This window comes from Lygodium microphyllum, chromosome 24, assembly GCF_053477565.2.
Source record: "Lygodium microphyllum isolate KBCC chromosome 24, Lygodium_microphyllum_v1.1.10, whole genome shotgun sequence".
Lineage (NCBI taxonomy): Eukaryota > Viridiplantae > Streptophyta > Polypodiopsida > Schizaeales > Lygodiaceae > Lygodium > Lygodium microphyllum.
The window spans coordinates 20,459,675-20,476,839 of record NC_141158.1 but is presented as its reverse complement, the minus strand read 5'-3'; the positions used below and the strand labels follow the sequence as shown (position 1 = coordinate 20,476,839).

General features: G+C 47.5%; 1 protein-coding gene across 2 annotated transcripts in view; it reads right to left on the bottom strand.

Moving 5' to 3' along the window:
• Nucleotides 1–17,165, bottom strand: part of LOC148014897 (RNA helicase family protein) — a 291,388-nt gene that overhangs the window by 12,213 nt on the left and 262,010 nt on the right. For both annotated transcript variants that reach the window (XM_087665509.1, XM_087665508.1), the window contains 3 exons: nt 6,844–6,942; nt 6,450–6,536; nt 6,325–6,378 (listed from right to left, as the gene is read on the bottom strand). In XM_087665509.1, coding sequence (XP_087521635.1) covers nt 6,325–6,378; nt 6,450–6,536; nt 6,844–6,942 — 240 coding nt within the window. The remainder of the gene's footprint in view (nt 1–6,324; nt 6,379–6,449; nt 6,537–6,843; nt 6,943–17,165) is intronic.

Genomic DNA, 17,165 nt, shown 5'->3' with positions numbered 1-17,165 from the left:
TAATCAACTTTATTTAACAATTGCTTGGCATGGAGGGTATAGTGTCTAAGGGAGTCTTCTAGCAACCTCTAAACGACTGCCAAATCTCACCACATGGCCCTCTCCTCCTTGTCCCGCTACCTCACATAAAGGATCACCTCTTGACAAATCTTGCTCAGACTCTCCAAGGCTCTGTCCCACCTCCTCTACAATCCCTCCATCCTATGCCCAATTGAAACTAGCCTTCCTTCTTGGAGAGGGTGGTGAAATTCCAATCAAGCACTTAATTACAGCAATTAACAAATTTACAAAATTGAAATGCACACTTTACCATAACAATCTTGGACATTGGACAGACTATTGGCCCCAAAACTAGTAGCCTTTGTGGTATTTCTTTATCTTGTATTGCAATTGGATGGAGTACAACTGAGATTTCTTAATCTCCTCTGTTGATCCAAAAGCCCTTGCTGTCATAAATGATCAACAAGCTTTTTGGGCAAATTTTCCCTTGATCTTCACCTACGACTTATATAAATTGGACCCTTGATTGGCCAAATCCTGCCCTGAATCAGATGGTATAGACTGTCATCTGAAATCTTTGGCAATTGTTGGAATTCTAGCTGCTGATATTAGTCTTCTATGCCTCCACTTGCTCACACGGGTCCCAAGGTGGTTGCTAAACCCAGATTTCTGCTGTGAATTAGGGTTTACAACAAAAATTCCTTTGCTGTCCACCAAATTTAGCTGAGATCTGCTCCAAATGGCTGAGATTATCAGAGAATAGGTTGGAGAAGGTGTGAGAATGCTGTAGAGAGAGAAATTCCTGATTTTCCATTCAAGAAACCCTTGAAAATGACTGCTGCCCTCACTGGACCAGTCCCAAATGTTATCCCTGCTGACTAGGAGCCAGAAAATGGCTGTTGCCTGCAGCCCAAGGTGCCACCAATGCTGTTGCCTGCTCCTCTTGGGTCTCTTGCAGCAGTTGGAAGCCTCTTGATGGTCTCCACACTAGCAAAAATTGATCAGCAGCTTGTCTTCTCTCTCTCCCACAGCATGAATGAATTGAATCAGTCCCTCCATCCCCCAAACAGCCTTCTTCCCCATTGCATGAGCATTTCCAATCCAATTTTCCGGCAATTTTCAGCAATTTAATCAATTTTCAGAATTAAATAATTCTAAAATTTATTTTCTACCCTTCTGGCCCTGCCCAAAATTAGATGTGCCCATCCACAATTTAATTGGCTATACCATTTGCAACGCCAAGTGGTCCTCATTTGATTTTTATGTGTATCTCCTCTTGCTCATAACTCGAATTGGTTATGAGTGTGGGTCAAGGGGGGAACTAAGGCATGATCTAATAAGTGGTGCAAATGAATCGCCCAATCTACCTTCCATGGGACAACCCCAATTAAGCACATAGAACCTATCCAACCATTCTAGGAGGATGAGTCTGAGGTGCCTATATCCATAGAAGTCCAATGAATTATCATGTCGATAAAAGGCTAGGTCTCTCCAAAGATTCTAAGCACCTACAACAAAGATAAAAGCCTTCTAGGCCCGTTGCTCATCTTCAACTATACCCTAAAAGTTTATGCCTCTACCTTGCTGATCCTCTAGGGTCTCCAGGTTGTTGAAGTCGTTTCAACAATCTGAGTTCACCTTGGATAATCAAACTACTACATCTGTCTAGAAACCAGCCCATGCTCAAACCTTTGTTAATGCATAGATATTGAGGATTCCAATGTAGGAGCCCTTGATATCTAGCCTAACCTATAAGGCTCATCTTTCAATGATAGTCTTCTGATCCCATGCATCAAACAAAAGGCTTGAACCAATGAAGTGCCTATTGCTCCACTCTAGCCATGGGTGCCCATGGAATACTCCTAGGATGTGTGGGATCCTCTTGGAAGAAAGCTTCCTAGCTTTGCTAGCTTGAGACGAGAGCTTATGCTCTTTAAGAAGGGCATTGATGTGTTCTGCAAGGACTAGCTGCAACTCCATGACCCCACACTCCATTGAAGTAAAGGCTCTTCACATTCCACGATGCCAGGTGTATCCTCATGGGGAAACTCTAAGGTTTTCCAAATAGGCTCTTGCTCAACATGGTTGAAGATGAAGAAGAGGGGGAACTAGGAGCCATGTGATGGGCCTTAGAAGCTGCAAACTCCTTCCCTCATATTGGCCCATAGGCATAGAAGGGGGATGCTATTTGCTCCTTGAACTGGAGTGTGTCTCCATGAGCCACATTGTCAAGTGAGCCTTTGAGACCATGTAGTAGCGAGCGACCTGGGCAAGTAGCCATTGGAAGGTGCCACTATTGTGTAGTACAGATGAGGATGCAAAGATGAGGGAGCTCTACATGAGATTGCCAATTGATGTCCATCATGCATATGAGCCATTGATCCACGAGCAACTCCAAACTAACCCCTCCCAACCATCGGGCCACATGGTCCATCATCTTGTCTTGGATGACCTCTCTACTTGCATCATGGACCATCCATCAAATTGTGGCCTGTAGGAAGGAGTAGTGTGGCTTATTTGGAGGAGTTAGTGTTGAGCTAAAAAATGCATTTTAAACTAAGTAGCTCTTTATTACAGCCCCAAAACTCAATTATTATGAAAGATTCATTAAATGGTGTGCATTCCTAGAGGCCATCTGTATCCCATAAGCCAAACACTAATTTGGGAGGATCCACACTTCTATAAATAGATAGGTTGCCCGCCACTCAGCCTTAATCCTGTTTTGCAGATTGCTGGCATCTATCTTTGCTGTCCACAACTCATTCATAGAGGATACCTCAGTTTGGGTTGCTGTTCACACTTGACCCCTTCATACTTGTTCGTGACTGGTTTCAGCTTGCTGTCATCACTTGGACTGCTGTGTTTACTGCCAAATCATCTGCTGCAGCCTGGATTTGCCCCTGATCAACTGTTGCCAGCCTGCCACATCATCAGATGTACCCTCTGTTTGCTGTTTTAGCCCTGCCATGACACCCTGCAAGCATTTTTCTGTTTACAGAAATCACCTGGCTGCTGCTTCACCTCAGCTGGCTGTGTTTATTGAGTTGTGTTCTGCTTTGTCTGACACTGATCCAGCCTTCATAGAGCTATGTTTGCTCTTAGTTGGTTGTGTTTACTGATTTGTTGCCCTTTTGCTCAGTCTAATACTGATCCAGCCTTCACAGAGCTATATTTGTTGCTGCCAGACATCTTTGAAGGCTATCTGTTGCATTTTTGGATCTGTCAAAGTATGACACACTCTCTAACTCATACTCTCTACCCCAATCCTAGAGACATGGAAGTTTGGGGATTAGTATTCCTTTTGCATAAGTGTTTGTTACATTGAACATTGCACATATTCATCATTCATTATTTATCTTCAGTGTTCATTGTCTTTGAGTTACCCTAACCCTATTTGTAGGCGAGTATTTCTTTATAGTTAGTAGGTGTGTCTTTGCATTTTGAGATTGCGGATTGCAAAGATTGTCACTTCTAGTGGAAGTGGAAATTCCATGTGTCCCACCACTCTCATGTATAACCAAGGCCCATCGAGGTAAAACTCTTGTGGGAGCAGCTACACATAGTGAGGGCAAGCATGGTCAATCGCAAGGGTTATGGCACCTCCCATTAGTTGGGAAGGCCACGTTGGTGTTGTCAAGGAGAGGGCGCTCAGATGTGGGACTTATCACCTCCTAGAGTGGGGGGGGCATAGGGAGGATGGGGGGGTAAGGCTCATGAAGAGACAGTCCTTGCTGCAAAGAAGCCCATGTTGAGGAGAGGAGGAACAAGGAGACAAGGTTAGGGAGGGTGCTAAAGGGGAAACAGGGATGACAACATTCGTGCTGGGGAGGAGATTGCCACAACTAGGGGTTATGCAGGCAAGTGGCCCCTAAAAAGGTGCCCTTTCTTGGCTGGGGCTGTTGAGGAGTAGGCTGTTCCTTGCTATGATGACACTAGGCTGTCATGAAACCATCCTCATCCATGTCAGATGTGACTTTGTTTGGTGATCCAGCTCTTTCTATATGGGCTTACATCCAAAGTGGATGGGCGAGGAGGGGGCAAAGAGGGAGACTGGGTTAGGGAGGGTGCTAAAGGGGGAATGGGGTGACAACATTTGTGCTGGGGAGGAGACTGCAATCTCCAAAACTTTGGGTATTTTCTTGATGTTAGTCATTGCCACTTGCACCTTTGGTACCCCCGCTCCTCTCAACGTACATGCAAATTAGGCAGGAATCACTGTGCCAAAGTGTCTATCAAAGTCCTCCACCAATAGGCGATACTTCAGTGCAAGACTTGGGAGGAGGAGACTGATAGGGTGTCATGGAAACTTGTGGTAAGACCCAAAGAATGAGACTATAAAGCCAATGCACTACATGACTTCCTTTGCAGACACCACCCGGGAGCTGTTGAAGTGCAGCCTTTGCTAAGGTATGACAAACCATGAAGACACCTTGTCCCATCAGCACCATCTCCACAATGTGCAAGGCAGAGTGAGTGGACAGATGAAAGACTCCTTTACTCCTTTCCCGCAGCAGGGACTGTTTGGAGCTATTCCTTGGAGAGGACCACATGTGAAGTGTATGACTGGGTGCATCCGTGGGTTGCACCCACATCAGACCATAGGTTGCCATTGCATATGTCTCTCCCAGGACCTCCAGAGCTTGCAGTCGGCTGACTGTTGAAGGGGGAGGGCTGTTGCAAGGGGAGGGGACATCACGGTTACAATTGCAAGATGGCAAGGTAGGGGAAGGGAGCTGGTGCAGGTGCAGCTGCTGGTTTATCAAACTGGTGGCAGGGGCAGCAGGCCAGGGGCAGACAAGGGTGCAGGTGAGGCAGTTAAGGGTGCAAGCAGGATGGACAGGGGCAAAGAAAAGGCAGGGTTGGCAGGCCAGGCACAGACAGGGGCACAGGCAGGAAAGGCAGTGGGCAGGGTGGGCAAGATAAGGGTCACAGTCTCGCAGCAGGGGTTGGAAACTGGCAGCTGTTTACAGAAGGCAGGGCAGAAGGTGATGGGTGACAGTGGTGTGGGAGGAGACAGTGATGAAGAGGAGTTGCAACAGGCCATGGAGGGGTAGAAGTGGCAGGGGTGTATGGGGGGGTTGTGGCAGTGAGGAAATGGCAGGCAGAGGACCTGTGAAGTGGCAGCTGGAGTTGGCGGTGGCAGCAGGGCTAGGTGGAGGGGCTCAACAAATATGGCTCTGTTGTTCTCTAGCATCATGGTTCCATTTAGCTGAGAACAGAAAGTCATCAAACAGGCCCAGGTTGCAGAATTGAGGAGGTTCTACATCCAACTAATGTTTGCATGCATTTTCCAGGCCTCAAGTGTTCTTGCAAACAAATGCACCTTACATACTTCTAACAGGCATCCAGTATAGAAATGCTTTCTACATAAAGCAGTCTACTTTGAATCATTAACTGACACTCACTTAAAAGCTCTGCTGGGTCCCCATCTTATATAAACCTAGTGGATGCCTATGGCTCCACTACACAAACATGCACAAAGAACTCTAAGACCTGAAAATGGACAACTGCATCATGAACCCATTTTATGCAGCTGCGCTCCAGTGAATCCATATAAACTTGGTCATACGAATGTTCCAGCTGCTCTCTCCTCTTAAGCATATGTACGGGTTGCATCTGACATTTCACAAGCTTGAGTTGTCATGGTTTCTCCGTACTAGACTAGTGACAGATTCCTCTTGCCTCATCCTTCTCAGTAGCTGGCCCAGGTATCATGTTCAAATGTCAGGAAGGTGGAGAGAATCATTCTGTGTCTAACCCTTACATACATGTTTCCACTGTTCCCTTTGTTCATGGGTTAGGTCATATGATGAAATTTAAGGAAGCATGTCCATGAAGCTATTCAGATTTGCTTTCCTTTCTCAGACGATTTATGTTTTTGTGTGAAGTATGTGCACACAGCATATTCAAAAGGGGGGTACTACCCCCTTCCAACCATGGTGTGTTGATAGGTAAAGAGCTGTGTGACCCCATCCACATGACGAGTTGCTGGTCAGAGCACAAATTACGTTGCCAAAAGCAGGACCAGTTCATGGGAATGTCCCTGAAAGAGCAACAGCTACAATCTTGAGCTGCGTAAGACAATGGTGTCCCTACCAATGCTACAAAGGGACTTGAATGTGCCTGGCAAGAAAGCTTAAGCTTTACCACTACATTAATATATTGGAGACTTCCCAAAGGAAGTTTCTTGTAACATGAAAAAGAGAAATAGTAAATAGTCAAAAACTACTCTATGAGCAGTGTAGGAGAATATGCATTTGTAGTGCAGATCTATACATAGAAAGATAACTTGACATTAAGATTTAGAACATATAGTCAGGTTACCTTCAATTGGCAGGCATGTGAGAAAAATCCTGTTGCAATAGCTTTGCGCACCAACTGCAGAAATATCCAGCACATCATTCATGTGAAGCAGATAATCGCATGGCTAATTTTAGAAGTTGATGTACCTCAATGTTTTTCCCACAGGATTTCACACTGAGACCCAATCGCTGCAACAATCTGGTCAGTTGTGATCTAATGTCCTCAACTTTTCTCTGCAAGAAAGAAATAATAAGCAGACATTTATCTGAATCACAGGCATGTAAAAAATGGAAATAAGGATAGCTAAGAAGATGCCGTTTCCCTTGATAATTTTTGTCATGGCACTCTTTTAGATGGAATCTTGTACTTTGTAATTTACCTTGGTAGTAATTTCCACCAAGGTCATTTGATATAATTTTTTCTACTTGGTCAAAAATAAGAAAAAGGCTATGCTTGCTTTTTAATTGATCAAATTTTTATGAGACCACCAAGCAGCCTTCTATGGTTGCAGTGAAATCAGAAAGGAAGAGGTTAGCCTACCATTGCTTGGTAATTGATCAAATTTTTATGACACCACTGAGCAGACTTTTGTGATCGCACGAAAGCTTCGTACACATTCAAGTAAGAGACATGATCACCCTGTATGTCAACCAAAATATTCAGATCATGCCTTTATGTTCAGCCATCAAGAAGAAACTTAGAAACATGGATATTCTGAGGACTGGTACATAGAATAGAAACTCAGTTCAAATTGGCATGTCACACATGTAGTAACCACTACTCAAAGATAAGATTCTGAAAAAGAGACATGGTTTGCCACTAGGGCTAGTGTTTCCACCCTCTATTGTGGATAGTGCATATGGGTTTTTTTTTCCAAATTATATTAGTGCTCTAAGAAGTTTGCCTTCAGTACATTAAATTTTGTGGAGAGGGTATGTCACCCCAAAAGACAAGGGTGGTCAACTACTAAGACAATAGCTTGCTGCCTACTTGAATGTGGCAGTGGCTGAAGGATGTAAACCTCCTCAGTTGAATGGCTGCAGTAGGTACCTGATTTGAATGACTTGGAAAACATCCCTAATCACACAATTTTGCTTCACTGTTTCCTAGAATCAGCACCAGTAGACCTGAACATAACATCCTCAATGCACGATGGCCAATGCAAGGTAATAGGAGCAAATGCCCCAATTTTTTGCAGGATGACCGTGAGAAATGGCAAGGAAATGTTGGAGAAAATGATTTGGGAGCTTGGGAGGACGAATTGGGCAGATGCCTCATCCTCACCTGGCTCCAAATATTGTCACAACTGTCCAATCAAGATTGCATGGAAGCGTGTCTTTTAAGGTAGAACTATATGAAGCATTTCAAAATGTTAACAAAAGAGTAGATGACTTGCTTTGACAAAACGTTTTTCTTTTGTTTGCCCTACTTGATCATATTTGTGCACGCGCATTTGTGCGTGCGTGCGTGAGAGAGAGAGAGAGAGAGAGAGAGAGAGAGAGAGAGAGAGAGAGAGAGATGGCGCCCGCTCGCGACCTGCCGCCTCGTCGCCATCCGTGGCCTGGTTCCCCCCGCGTACAGACGGCATAGGCCATCGCCTGCCCGTCGTTCGTCCTGGAGGCTGGAGTCCCTGCCGTCGCCCACCCGTATCGTCAGCGTTTGTTTCATGCGACCTGCTCCTCATTGCCGTCCTGGTCCGTCACGGTTTCCCTTGCGCCGTTTTCCTGACCACTCCCGCTGCCTCGCCTGCAGACGCCCGTCTGCTTTCGTCTACTCTGCTGTCCGCAGCCGCCTGTCAGCTCGCCACAGGAACGCGAGAGAGAGACAGCGTGCGCTTCCCCGCCTGCGGCTGTGGCCTTGGTCGCCCGGTTCCTGCTCCGCCAACGCCGCCCCGCCTCGCTGACTGCCTCTTCGTGGCTGCCGTCCGCCTACGCCCACCTGCTGTGACCAGGACTTCGCCTCTCTGCCAGCGCCTGCAGCGCCCTGCTGTTCGTGCTTTCCCCACGGCCTGGCTTACGCCCGTCAGCTGCCACCGGAATCTGCAGAGCAGTTGCCGTCCTCTCTGGGTCCTGGTTGATGGTGGCCATGTGACCTGCCCCTCACCTTTGTCGTCATCTGGTCTCAGCTCAGGTAACAGATCAAGTGTGACAGAGCCAGGTAAACAGATTTCTTTTTCGCCTCAGCGAGAATCAGTATTTCGTGACAGAGGAGAGAAGCATGGCTGGCCTGGATATGGCTTTTATCGACCAAATGGTGGCAGCCCTTGGTCCGGATTCTGATACAGAGGAACCGGAGGATATGGTTCCTTGCACAGAGGAGATGCCTCCTACTCCTGACTTTCAGCTTGCGGGCAAACGCTCCGAGCATACGCCCGAAGAGACAATGGGTCATCAGGAACGTTCTTATGCTCAAGTTGCCTCTGACTCTGTGGATTCTCAGGACATTGATTGGGAGCATTTGCTGGAGTTTGCCAACACTCTGCTTGGCGAGTATGTCCAACATAATCATGAAGCTTTTTCGGACTTTGGAACTGAAGATGTTCTGGAAGCCACGGTGGACCCGAAAACTGTCTTGCGTTCTTTTTCGGTGTTTTATGACCGGGCGGTTATTCTCTTTTTCACTGGCAGGATTCTAGTGCTTTCCCATATTCGCCAGTGGCTGCACCATTTACTACAGGGGGAGTGTGTTGAGGAGATTTTTGTTGGTCCCCGAGGCTTCTATGAGGTGCTGTTGAAATCTGAGAAGCATCGGGCTGATCTTCTGTCTAAACTGCCATTGTTCTTTGATCACCGTTTGGTCCATGTTGTGCCATGGCGCCCGATGGCAGACTTTCAGCGCCTGCTTCAACGTGAATGCCCGGTGTGGGTTGAAGTGGAAAATTGCCCGGCTGTCTATTGGCCTTTGTTAAAGGATGCCATGGCTGCTGTGGGAACTGTGCTAGTCCCCCCGAGCCTAAGGGCCATGAATTGCAACCGTTTATGTATGTTATGGGACATTGCTAGGAAAAGGCCTGCTTGGCTTCGCATTAATTGCTCTGGCATGCATCCTTTGCACTTTCGTTTGAAATGGGGCAACTTTGCAGGACACTGCTTTTCGTGTGGAAAATTGGGGCATTTTATGGCCGAATGCCCAGAGAAGCAACCGTCTTTAGATGCTGAGCATGTTGTGCTGCTTATGGAAGACATGGTGCTTGATGCTCCATGACAGGATGCAAACCAGCCACCTAAAGTTCTGGATAAAGGTAAACAACCGGTTTCGGGTTTGGATTCCCATGGCAATGACTGGGTAGAGGCACGTCCCAAAAAAGGTAAAAAGGTTGATGCTGGACTGGCGGCTACTGGGCCTAATGTTTCACAAGATTCCATGCGCACTTATATGCGTAGAAAAGAAATGTCTTCTTCCGAGCACGCTGCGCGTACTATGGTTTCTTATACTCCCCGTAATCAGTCTACTAGGATAGTCTATACTGACGGTCCAAAGGGCCCACCCGCTAAGTTGGCTTTTAATTCTCGAGGGAATGTGATTACAACATGGGATCGTCGTTATCCGCGTTCCATCCCCAAGACAGTGGATATTCCGTCTACCTCTAAAGCTGGCCGTCAGAACTCTTTTGCTGTGTTATCTGATTTTTTGTATGAGGGTGTCCTTGATATTCTAGCAGAAAAGGTTAAATCGAGGCAAGTGGTGCCTCGTTCCTGATCTTCTCTTTGAATACACATGAAGATAGCCACGTGGAATGTGCGACGTATTTGTTCTCGCCATAAGCAACACGCCATGTGGACTATATTGCATGAGAATCAGTGGGATGTCTTGTGTGCGATAGAGCACAAGAGTCACAGTGAAGCTGGAAAAGTTGTGGATTGCCATGGGTTTCACTTGTTTTATGCAGGGACACACGCCGGGCATTATTCTGGTGTGCTTATGATTGTACATGAGAAATATTAGCCGGTTCTTATTAAAAATGATGTACATGGCCGCTTTGTGGTGGTTGAAGTTTTATTTGAAGGAGAGATCTTATGGTTGTTGGGCTATATGCTCCGAATGACCCTTTATCCCATCGGGATCCTGCTCAGATCAAGAGATGGTGCATCAAGGGAGTATTGCAAGGGGAATAACTTGTCCATGCTAAAGCCACGCAGCTCAAACCAAGCTGACATCTGTGCATACCAACATGAAGTATCACCCTCTCTAGCAAGCTGCCTAGAGGACTCAAGGGCTAACCGTGCATATCTGTGTTTGGGTAAGTCCCATAGGCTATGTATGTATGCGACCGATTGGGTGAGGGCCTCTACCACAATCGGTGTAGCTGCTAGCTCGGCTCTGATGATCTCATGTGGCACTGAGGCCTTACATTTGATCATCCTGGATATCATGGACACTAGGGGTTTCCCCATCGACCTCCATCCATCATAAGTGCGCCCTGATCTGCTACGGTGGTCAAGACTAGGCCCCCATATCTGTACTCCATAAAGTAGTGTGGATGTGACCAGTGTATCGAAGAGCCATAGCTTGGTACGCGGTTCTTGGAATTGCATCTGTGAGCACATCCTCTCCAAACCACCTAGTGCTGTGTATCCGCGAGTCAGTCTAGTGTCTGTTGCTTCTTGTATAGAAAAGGTGGGCCTTGTGAATAAGACTCCTAGGTATGTATAAGATACTCTAGCTCCTCAGATCCATATGTGAATTTAGGTGCTGATCTCCTGACCCACTGTGGTGTAGTATTAAATACCATCACCTTGGTTTTACCAAGGTTCACTAAAAGCCCACTGTCCAAAGTATAGGAGTGTAGTGCATCCAAGTGTCTCTAAAGACCCTCTGGAGAGTCAGCTATCAATACAATGTCATCTGCATACAATAGGAGAGGTATCCAAGTGCCAGCTAGTGGAGCTCCTCTATCTCCTTCATGTGAAATGTAGCCAGCAATCCTATCAATGTACAGGCCAAATAATGTCGGAGAGAGGGGGCATCCCTGCTTCACCCCAATGGTGGAGTAAATAGGTGCGGAAAGACCCTTAGGTATCCGGACTCTGCCCACAACTCTCTCATATAGTGCCAAAATACCCCAACTGAGCTCTTTCGGTACTCCCATGGTATGCAATCTATTTATCAGCGTGTCTCTCGGTATTGTGTCAAAGGCTTTGCGGAAGTCCACAAAGCAGCAGTAGGTCCGTCGGCCATGGGCCCTTCCCTCCTCAATGATCGCTTTGAGTGTTAGGATGTGATCCAATGTGAAGAAGCCTCTCCTAAAGCCAGCCTGTCCCTGGGCTCTAAGACCCCACATCTCTGCCTACCTGCTTAACTCATGCTCAAGGATGGAAGCAAATAACTTAGCCAATGTATGCCCAACAATGATAGTCCGATAGTTACTGGGTAGATTAGGGTCCCCTGACTTGAGGATAGGCACAATAGTGTTTGTGCTCCAGCTTTCTGGTAGGCCTTCACACATGGCTCTGTTAAACATGTAAGCTAGGAATCTTGTCACCAAATCTCTAGCATGGATCAAGTGCTCAGCTACTAATCCATCGTGATCTTGTGCCTTTCCTCTGCTAAGTTTGTTAGTGGCCTCTCGGAACCTACTTTTTGTAAAGAAAATGGTGGTCTCTAGATAAGGCTCAAGTAGGTCAGGAAGAGGTGGCTGACCCTCCACAGTATAAAGACTAGATGTATACTCCTCCCAGACAGCGGTGGACGTAATAGGTGTGGTCGGGCAATGCTCTCTGAAAAGCCTCCAAGCCTCTCTAGAGTCCTGGCTCAAGAATAATTGATATAGGTCTCGCTCTAGCTGGGCCAAGAATGTTCTCTTCTTCCACCGTGTGAGGTGTCTAAAGAGTATCTGTGTCTGCCTGTGGGTAGTGGACCCCAGTGCTATCTCTCTCTGTAGCCGTGCTCTGGTCTCACGGCACTCATCATCATACTAGCTGTTCCGAGGTGTCACCTCGGTGGAGGCTCTCTGTTCATGAGTGTGGGAAGGGTACACCTGCAACGATGTGTAGGGCCTCACTGAACTGTTGAGTCAGCTATTGTAATGGAACGTTGGGGTCTGCATCATGTAACAATTTAAGGATCTCCGCCTCATAGGTATCCTTTGTCTCTCTGGAAAAGAGGTATCTCAGGTGTCGGTGAGCTGCATGATGGTTTTGCATGTCAGTGAATTGGAGGTCGATGGTGAATGATAGGTAGGCATGATCCACTGCAACTCCGAGAAGGCGCAGGGATACTAATAGGTCCTAGATGTGAGATATCAGCATCGGTGGGGCAAGAATATAGTCTACTATGCTGGCACCATGTCGGTGAGGATAACATGTGAAGGCGCCGGACAAGGGGTGTCTAGCCAGGCCATTAAGAATGGCCAACCTGTGAGGTGTGCCCATCTCCACAAGGTATCTCCCATATTCGGTGACTTCCCCCATATCTTGAGATGTCCTCTCTAGTTGTAGCTTTGACACATCTTGCTCTTGTAGCATCTCCTTAGATGCATCAAAGAAAGACACCTGATGGGAGGCTATCCTAGCATTAAAGTCTCCTAGTAAGATAACCTCTCCCTCCTTCGAGGACTCCCAAATATCCTCATCCAAAGCCACATATGGTGATTGCCCCTTGGGTGGGGCGTATCGGGACATCATAGGGGGAAAATAGCATATGGCAACATACGAAGTGCATTCCTCACCACACACTCTCACCCACATGTATCTGGCCTGCTCATCTCTGCGAACTACCTGGATCCTCTGCTGCAGCTCCTCTCTGTGCGTGTCTCCTTCCTACAAGCTGACTCCCACCTATAGGCCGTCACCCATGGAAGTGTAGTATGTGGTCCCTGATGTGTCTCTGAGTAGAACACTATATCTCTCCCTTTGAATGTCTCCTCAAAAGCTCCCACATCCAATCGGAGGGCTCCGTTACAGTTGCAGACGGCCACTGCAAGGCTGGTCCCATAGGTCCCATAGGTCTCATGCTGTCATTTGTGGCGCCTCTCCATGACTACCACTCTCCCTCCTCTATAGAAGGCGAGTTTGCCCTCCTCCTTGGCTACCTTATTTTTTGGCATACACTCCCTTATGTGGGCTAGTTGGGTTGGTGTGAGATCGTCACCCAAAAACACACCGGTCCCCTTCAATGTACGGCGTTGAGCTAGGAAGTCTCTCCTAGCCTCCATGGTGGGGAAGCGGAGAATGAGTGCACGCTCTTTTGAGCTCTCCCTTTCTGTGCTTTTCTTGCCCACTTTCCAAGCAGAGACATGCGTGTCTTTCTTAATATTCATTAACGTGTATAGCACCTTGGTGTCCTCATCCGCTTTTTCATGCGTGTGCTAGGTGTTTCCCCTTCCTTGCAATTTGAATCCATTGCTCCGCCTCCTCTACTTGCTGTTGGGTTTTCTTGAGCATCTCTACCCAAGAAACAGTCTCCTTCGTGGTCTCCTCCTTTTTTTGGAGTTGTCGTACTTCCTGTGTGGGTAGAAGTGGAAAATTGCCCGGCTGTTTATTGGCCACTGTTGAAGGATGCTATGGCCGCGGTGGGCACTGTTCTCGTCCCTCCCAGTCTCCGGGCAGTGAATCGCAACCGCTTGTGTATGCTATGGGACACTGCAAGAAAAAGGTCTGCTTGGTTGCGCCTCAACTGCTCGGGCATGCATCCGTTGCACTTTCGATTGAAATGGGGCAATTTTGCAGGGCATTGCTTTTCCTGTGGACAGTTGGGGCATTTTATGGCTGAATGCCCGGAACAGCAACATACCTCCGATGTTGGCCATGTTGCGCCGCGCCGCCCACGGAAGATATGGTGTGTGATGCCCCGTCGCTGGATGCTATCCACCAGCCCCAAGTTCTGGCCAAAGGTAAACAACAGGTTTCGGGTCTGGATTCCCGCGCCGCTGATTGGGTGGAAGCACGTGCAAAAAAAGGCAACAGGGTTGTTGCTGGCATGGAAAATACTGTGCCTACTCCCTCACAAGATTCCACGCGTACATATATGCGCAGGAAGGAAATGTTGTCTTCCGAGCGCGCTGCTCCTGCTATGGTTTCCTCTGCCCCCCGTCATCAGCCCGCCAGAAAAATGTATTCAGATCGTCCAAAGGGTCCCCCTGCTAAGCTGGCATTTGATACCAGAGGTAATGTCATTACCCCGTGGGACCGTCGTTACCCCCGTTTCAACCCCAAGCCAGCAGATATGCCGTCTACTTCCAAATCTGGTCCTCAGAACTCTTTTGCTGTGTTGGCGGATTTCTTGGACGAGGGAGTCCTGGACATTCTTGCTGACAAAGTCAAATCGAGGCAAGCTGTGTCTCGTACCTGATTTGGTTTTAACTACACATGAAAATAGCCACGTGGAATGTGCGAGGAATTTGTTCTCGCCACAAGCAACATGCCATGTGGACGGTATTGCATGAAAATCAGTGGGATGTCCTGTGCGCTGTTGAGCACAAGAGTCACGGTGAAGCCGGAAAAGTAGTGGATTGCAATGGCTTTCGACTGTTCTATGCAGGGACACAGGCCATGCATTATTCGGGAGTGCTCATGATTGTACATGACAAATATCAGCCTATGCTTATTAAAAATGATGTTCATGGCCGCTTTTTGGTGATTGAAATTTTATTCGAAGGGGAAATCTTATGGTTACTTGGCCTCTATGCTCCGAATGATTCGTTATCTCGTCGGGAGCTTTGGCAGACTTTGCAGACCTCCTTGTCACTTGGCAGACGAGGCTTCTTCATGGGGGATTTTAATATGTGTGTGGATTCTTCCCAGTCCACATCAGAGCATTCGGTAATGGACGCGCCCGAAAGTCGTATGTGGCATGAGTTGGCTCTTGCTGTTCTTAAGCAAGATCTTTGGTCCTGGCTACACCCGTCCTCTACAGGGTTTACTTTCCATTCTGCCCAGTATACGACAACATGGTCGCGACTGGATCGTATGTATATCATGCAGAATGATGATTTTCTTCCCGAGTTGCTCGACATCAAAGTGTTGCAGCAATATGCTTTGTCAGACCATTTCCCTTTGCAGCTTGAGCTGCTTGCACAACCCATTGCACCTTTCAAGCGATTTCTGGACCGACTCCCTTTGCGCTTCAACTCATCTTACCTGAAGCATGCACTCTTTCAGGGCTATATGCAGCAATTGATTGACAGATTCGTCTTGGATTTCTCTTCTCAGGGCACTGCGTCTTTTGAAAGATTGCTCTCTAATGTGCAGCGGGTCGCTCGGCAGTATGGGATTTATCATGCCTCTCTTTGTCGGCAGCGTCGCAAGGCAGCAGAGGATCTGCTGGCTTTGGTTCGTTCTCTGCTGATGGACACTCCGGATGATGCATTTCTGCTCGCACTGGACATGCGGGTGGCTGATCTTATTAAAGCATTCCAGTTGAAATCATATCAGCAGGCCAAACTGCAACATTTGACGGAAACTTTGCAAGATAGTGCATGTCAGACCCATAAGTTCCTTCGAGCTCTCCATGCCTCTCCTGCTCGAGAAAATATGATCAGACTCGAGGATGCAGAAGGCCACCTTATCCTGGATCCGCAGACTATTGTGCATATGTGCAGGAATTATTTCCGTGACCTTCTCGGTTCCACCTCTCCACCTTCGGCCCAAATTACTCAGGCCCGTTCGGCTTTTTATGACCTGGTCCGCAATCAGCTTCCGCAGGACATGCAAACTACTATGGAGTCCGATATTTGTGAGGCAGAGGTTATGGACGTCTTGTTACACTTGCCTAAGGATAAAAGCCCGGGTTGGGACGGTCTCACTAATGAGTTCTTTGAAGCTTTTGCTACCCAACTAGTGAAACCGTTGCAGGCTTTGTTCCAGCAGGTGTGGGAAACGGGGATCATGCCTTCCTCATGGAAAGGCCTTATTAAATTGCTTCCAAAAGCTCCTTCGCCATCTAAGTTGACACAGTGGCGCCCAATTTCTTTGATGGGTTCAATGTACAAAATCTTTTCCAAAGTAATGGCGAATCGGCTCCATAAGCATCTCCCGGCCATTGTGCACCCTCTACAGTATGGTTTTATTAAGGGCCGAAATATCCTACACAATGTATTGAATGCTCAACTGGCAATTGATTATGCCAGGCATTCCAATCAGGAGGTCGTACTGATTCAACTGGACCTGGAAAAGGCTTTTGACTATCTAGACTGGTCTTTCGTTGCTGAACTTATGTCTGCTATGGGCTTTGGTCCGCGGATGTCTCGTCTCATATACACTATTAGAGCTGTAGCGTCTTCGCGGGTCATGCTGAACGGAGGTGTTACTGAGCCATTTGTCCTTGCCCGCTCTGTCAGACAAGGGTGCCCTTTGAGCCCTCTATTTTTTGCCCTTGCAACACATCCAGTTCTTTCGATGTTATCTCATATGGCAGCCTCTTCTCAGTTGGCAGGACTGTCGCTTCCTACAGGACAGCACTTCATTAGCCAATCCCTGGCGGATGATACTTTTATGATTTTGCGTGCGGACAGGGATAACCTTCGAAGAGCATTGGATGTTTGGGGCCTCTTTGGTCAGGCGTCCGGCCTTCGCATCAATGCCCTCAAATCAGCCATTCTCAGCTGCACGGAGTCGGATTTGCAGTCCTTGGATTGGCAGGGTCTGGTTGTTCCTCGTGGCTCCATTGTCAGGCACCTTGGGTACCCTTTGGGCGTTGATGTTCCCCCAAAGCAGCTGCTGCAGTGGATTTCTCAGAAAATGGTGGCTAAGTTTATGTATTGGAAATCTCAAGCCTGGCCTTTCCATGTTCGCCTCAAAGTGGCCCAGACTATTATGTTGCCAATGCTCACATATTTCTTGCCATTGTTGCCCTGGACTACTACGACTCTCAATGCTCTTACTCAGTCTATTCGTTTCATGCTATGGAAGAAAGACTCATTGCAT